This window comes from Brassica rapa, chromosome A10 (assembly GCF_000309985.2).
Source record: "Brassica rapa cultivar Chiifu-401-42 chromosome A10, CAAS_Brap_v3.01, whole genome shotgun sequence".
NCBI classification, from domain to species: Eukaryota; Viridiplantae; Streptophyta; class Magnoliopsida; order Brassicales; family Brassicaceae; genus Brassica; species Brassica rapa.
In genome coordinates this window covers 4,190,383-4,196,479 of record NC_024804.2, presented here as the reverse complement: position 1 = coordinate 4,196,479, position 6,097 = coordinate 4,190,383, and the positions used below count along the sequence as shown (strand labels likewise).

At 42.2% G+C, this 6,097-nt stretch overlaps 1 protein-coding gene across 1 annotated transcript; it reads right to left on the bottom strand.

Annotated features, from left to right (window-relative positions):
• Positions 1–2,835: 2,835 nt before the first annotated feature.
• Positions 2,836–4,131, bottom strand: LOC108870803. The gene is made up of 2 exons (XM_033282847.1): positions 3,402–4,131; positions 2,836–3,323 (listed from the first exon to the last, which is right to left on the bottom strand). Exons 1-2 carry the CDS (start codon positions 4,129–4,131, stop codon positions 2,836–2,838), a joined length of 1,218 nt encoding a protein of 405 aa, XP_033138738.1.
• Between the last annotated feature and the right edge of the window lie 1,966 nt (positions 4,132–6,097).

Genomic DNA, 6,097 nt, shown 5'->3' with positions numbered 1-6,097 from the left:
GAGTATTTAGAGGTTCAAGGATGATTTGGAAGAATGTGGTGATTTTGGTGTCTTTTTGAGTCTTTTGAGTGCAGAGCTTCACAGACGTGTCAGAAGTCTAGTTATGGATGGAGACCTTCCTGCCGTTAGATTGTGCCCGTCTTTTGACAGAAGATATAGGTTTGCGTTAGCTTTCCAATGCCACGGGTGTGAGGTCGGTCAATCAGCATCCTGTAGCAGACGTTATTCCCAATTTACTGAAGAGTGGTCAGTCTGCCTCGCAAGAGAAAGCTGTCGAGGAGATGAAGGACTGTCGATCGATAACACAACATTAGTGTCGATCGACAGTGATGCCAGAATGTGGGCCAAGCATATTTCAAGACCGTTTGAAGCCCAGAAGCCACACCAAGTTACCAAAATACCCATGGACAACCAGAAACTCTATTTATGTATTTCTAAGCCATTATTTACGGCAACAAGCTTTCTATTATCCTATTCTATTGTTTTCTCTTAGGTTTGGAGAGAAGATCAATTCTCCTTCAGAGATTGATTGGAACTCCACTGGTTTTATCATGGATTTCGTATCTATTATACTATCCAGACTATGATTTGTGTTATTGCTTGTATGTCTGAGTAATTCATCTTGTTAGGCTTAGGGATTTCATGAGCTTAATGTCAAACTGATAATCAATTTGGATTGCTAGATTATCTATAGATCTCTACACCAGGGTGATTTGTAATACTAGGATCTGGAATAGTTAGAATAGCACGACAGTGTGAATAATTGTTTGAATCTAGAATCATAGGATAGTTGAGAGGCACGAAAGTGCAATCAATTAACGAAACCCGAACTCTGCTGGATTAGATACCTAGGCGCATACGAGAGTTGGTCTAGGAATCTAGTTGAACTAAATCAATTAGGTCGTTAATGCTTGTCTAAGGAAGCATCGATCGACGCTCAGGCCATAGCATCGATCGACGCTCTCTCCAAGTCAACAAGCGACAGCTGAGACTGCACTTAGACATTTGATTAGCAATTGCATGCGAAAGCTGGATTGCTTATTTATTAAAATCGAGTTCTAGAATTGAATCTATAGACCATTAGCATCCTTTAATTGTAGTTTTGAATCTCTTGATTGATAAATCCCTAGGTCTAGCTATTTCTCCCAATTGTTTACAACCTTAATCAACCAATCGAACAACTACTTTGTTCACCTTGCTTTCATTGATTTACTGCTTTATAAATTGTTTGCCAAGCTTAATCTTGATTTCTATAGTCTATTGTGTGCCCTAGCTCACTGTAGATTTGATCCCTAAGTACTACAATTGAACCTCTTATTTGAGAGAGTAAAATCACTCCTTAGGGTAATTTGAGTGATATCAAATTTGGCGCTGTTGTCGGGGAGCTTTTGTTGGGAATGTCCTGAAATCTGTTGTACTTATTTTAGTTAAAGTCGTAACGACGAGATTCGACCGTCATATAATATTAGGTGATTATAATGTTTTGCTAGAAGCCGCTTATAGTCTATAAATTGAGAATTTTACTAATATTATATGATCCTACAGGGTCACACACCTAAGCAATCTGGATCATAATTACAAATACATTGGGGTTTTATATTTAATATTATATAATGTATATAATATAAATATATGATAACGTACGTAACATCACGTTAATGAACGTGTGTGTGCACTCTTCTTATTAATAAGGTTTTGGCCTTGTACCACTGCGGCCATCTCTAGATTGTGGGTGGGGTAATTCTCCTCGTGTTTCTTTAATTGCCTTTAACTATAGGCGATGACCTTTTCATCCTGTATCAGTACACAACCCAGTCCTACTCGAGAAGCATCAGTGTATACGGTGTAAGGGCTTCCCGGAGTAGGTAATGCAAGAATAGGTGTTGTCGTCAAAGCTTCCTTTAATTGTGTAAAAGTCTTTTTCTCTTATCCCATCAAATGATATATCTTTCCCAGTCAGCCTCGTCAAGGGTTTGACCTTGATGGAAAAGTTCCTCACAAACTTTCGATAATACCCAGCCAATCCTAGAAAGCTTCAAACCTCGGTGGCACTGGTAAGGTGTGGCCAGTCCTTAACTACTTTAACCTTTTCAGGATTTACTGCAACACCCTTCTCTGACACTCGATGACCAAGGGATCTGATCTCCCTTTTCTAGAAGCTGTATTTACTAAACTTGGCGAATAACTTATGGCTTCTTAATCGCTCCAACACCTTTTGGAGGTGCTCTGCATGTTACTCTTTACTTTTGGAATAAATAAGTATATCATGAATGAAGATGATTACAAATTTATCCAAGTAATCACGGAATAAATCATTCATCAAGCGCATGAAAGCAGCCAGTGCATTTGTAAGACCAAAAGGCATTACCACAAATTCATAGTGGCCATACCGGGTCCTAAAATCCATCTTCATGATATCGGACTCTGATATAGGGATTTGATGGTATACCGATGCCAAATCTATCTTTGAGAACCAGCTTGCCTCATGAAGCTGATCTAACAATTCATCGATCCTTGGCAAGGGATACTTGTCCATTACTGTAACGTTGTTAATCCCTCTATAATCGATGCATAACCGCATGGTGCCGTCTTTCTTCTTCACAAATAAGACCGGTGCTCTCCATGGTGAAGAACTCGGTCTAATAAATCTTTTTTTCTATCAAATCTTCCAACTGCTTCTTTAATTTGGCATGCTCAGCTGGAGCAATTCGATAAGGTGCCTTCGCTATTAGGGCTGCTTCCAGCTCTAATGTAATGGTGAAAGGATCACTTCGTGGTGGGGGCAATCCTTCCAATGGCTGGAATACATCCTGGTATTCTTTTACTATTGGTATCTCATTCCAACTGCGTCCCTTCTTTCAAGTCTTCTACAAGGATAGTCAGAGTTAGCAAATATACTTCGCCCTTGATCAAATCCTTCTTAACTCTTAAAGCAGATACAAGTGATACTCCAGAACTTGGACATATCCCATAGTATGTCGTTGATGGTTGTCCTCTTTTTTCAAGTGTAATTCTTCCTCGACCACAATCCAACTGCGCGTAGTATCTCGGCAGCCAGTCCATTCCCAAAATCACTTCGTGTTGTGCTAAAGGAACAACTAGAAGGTCTGCCGGATATACCATTGATCCCACATGGATTGGAATTCCAAGTACACAACTATCGGCATGAAGGTTACGGTTCCTAGGGGTTCTAATCAAAACACCTACCTTTACTCTAGTAAAGGTTCCCTTAAAACTAGACACTACCTCAGGTATCACAAAGCTGTGTGTGGCACCCGAGTCGAAGAGAGCATGCACATAAACTCCACCAACACACAATGTTCCTAAACAATATTACTTAACATTTTATATTTCATGTATCAAATTCACACAAACAAGCAATGAGTTAAAACCCTACTTACCTGTGATCGGGCCCTGGTGGGGCTGTTGCGGCTCGGGCTTTCCTAACTCTAAAGCATTCACTTGCTTTCCAACTGCCTGGCGCTTCGGAGCTGGTTCAATCGCTAGTATAGTGGGTGGTGCTGGAAATGTAACCTGTCTATTATGGGGGCAACTGTTGGCATAATACCCTTTCTCACCACACGAGAAGCAAGTAATATAATCAGGAGCCTTCCTTCCTTGACTATAAGGACAACTGCTAGAAAAATGGCTTGTACCACCACAAGTGTAACACACATTTGGGCCATTCCCAAACCGTCTGTCATTCCTTCTTCCTCGGCTTCTCCCTCGATTAAATTGTCCTTTATTATTCATTCTTCGTATTCCTAGCCCTTCAGTTCTGCGAGATGGCTCTGAATGCTTCATCATGGCTTGCTCTTTTTCCATACCTTCTTGAACATTTACCGCTATCTCTGCCAATTCATAAAGGCTATGAAACTTTACTACTTGCAGTCGGCTAGCCAAATCCGCTCGCAATCCTCTTATAAACCTTCGAATTAGTGTACCCTCGTTCCTTGCTCCATAAGGAGAATATTTCCTTAGCTTTGTAAACTCCGCCTCATACTCCCTGACTTTCCGGTTGCCTTGAGTTAACTCCCAGAATTGAATCTCCAGCCAGTCTTTTGCTTTAGGTGAGAAGTATTTCCACTCAAAATCCGTTTCAAAATCTTCCCAGTCGATCTCTCTTCCCATATAGTATTCTTCCACGTTATTCCACCAATCAAAAGCATCTGTACTAAACTTTTCAATCTACTAAACTTCCCAAAAAATTTATTACTTCAGATGGAAAACTATTCTAATACTTTCTAAATTTTCTTATGTACCTTGGGATCCACAAACATCCACGGGAAAAAATCAATCCAACTTCCACTTACTTGAGTAATTTTCTCGGCTGTTACATGATTTTTCCTTGTCTGCGTTTTACTCGTTAAAGAGGGTTATTACACCCATGGCTCAACGCCATGAAAGCCGTTCCATCTATATACCACCTCGGCGTCAAATTCCCTACCCAAAGCGGAGTCGCAGCCATCTGGGGATGTCAAAAACAGTCACGGCTTTGCTTTCTCGCAGAGCATAAGTTAAGGTAAATCACGACTGCCGTAATGGCAACTCGCAAGCGCACGAATTTAGCTCAGCCTCCGGCCGAAAACACTTCAAAGAAAGACGATTCGATATCGTCTACTGAAGCAAACGCTTCGGACATCGAAACTCAGCACGATTCCGAAGTCGACACTATCACTCAACCGGAGAACCCGGACAAAAACGTCGACCTTGCTGCAGTCTCCACGATTAAGGCGGTCAGCACGGCTACAACCGCCGAGTAAGAACACTCGCGGCATAAAACAGAACTACGAGATGGCTTGATCCTCGAAAGGAGTACGTAGGCAGCTCGTCAAAAGACGAGTTCAGCTATCCCCCTCTCTAAAAAGAGGGGAGGGGAGAGTGGGTATGTATACTCGTATACTCCCACGTTTTAAAGACAATCATTGTAATCGAATTTTTTAAAACATTTACTACAATACACATTTTTCGAGCTCTTACGCTTCAACTACACAAAAACTCTCAGGACACGCTTAAAAATAAAAATGACTAGAAACATTTAGACTTTTGTCAACGGCCTTATCTGTCCCAAATCGCAAAGCCGTCACTCTTCAGCACCTAAAATATACGTATAGTCTTCGAAACAACTGCGAGACGTCGCCAAGTTAAATTCGAAACTCTCCAAACAACTGTCCGAATGCGACCATAAAATCTCAACGAATATTTACACCCCGTTCGTTGATTGGCCCCGACGAACACGCCAGCTGTCTTAAACAAACGCAACCTGATCATTCTTTTGATCCTCGAACATCCAACACAAGGATAAATAGCGCGCTACAAAAAAAATCCGATATTTTGGTCTAGCACTTCCAGTTGGCTTAAAAATTATCTTTGGAGAGATGCTCGATTCGGGGTTCCCAAATGACCGTCGGGTCCCTACTCAACCTCCGGGTTCTAAAGGTGACCTTCGGGTCTAGAGCAGCCTCCGGGCTCCAGAAACTACCTTCGGATCCCAGCAACATCTCTGGGTTCTAAAACAATACCACGGTTCCGTTCGATCCCATGACCCAGCTATTGAATCTCCGGGTCCATAAGAGAGACCTGCTATCTCTTGGGAAAAATTCACAAGTAACCCATCTACGGAAGGTGGAATGTGACACATCCATATACTCAAAATTCACGAACCTAGCACATCTGGTTCTGTCTGTAAGTCTTCCCGAGGGCAGCTGGATGACGCATTGGAAGACGCTCCCAGGTTTTGATAAAGGAAGACACTTCTCCAAAAAGCCTACCTAGAAATCAACGAGGTTCTACCGACGGAGGCGTCTTCGAGTCAAAAAAAATATACGAAAATGTTCCCTTGAAGGTCCACACAACCATCGGGTTCTTAGACGATAGTCTATCCAGCCTCCGGGTTCCAGGACGATAGTCCAACCAGCCTCCAGGTTCAAGGACGATAGTCCAACCAGCCTCCGGGTTCCAGGACGGTAGTCTATCCAGCCTCCGGGTTCCAGGACGATAGTCCATTCAGCCTCCGGGTTTGGGACAAAAGTCCATTCAGCATCCGGGTTCCTGGACGAAAGTCCATACAACCTCCAATTTATGAAGAATCGCATCC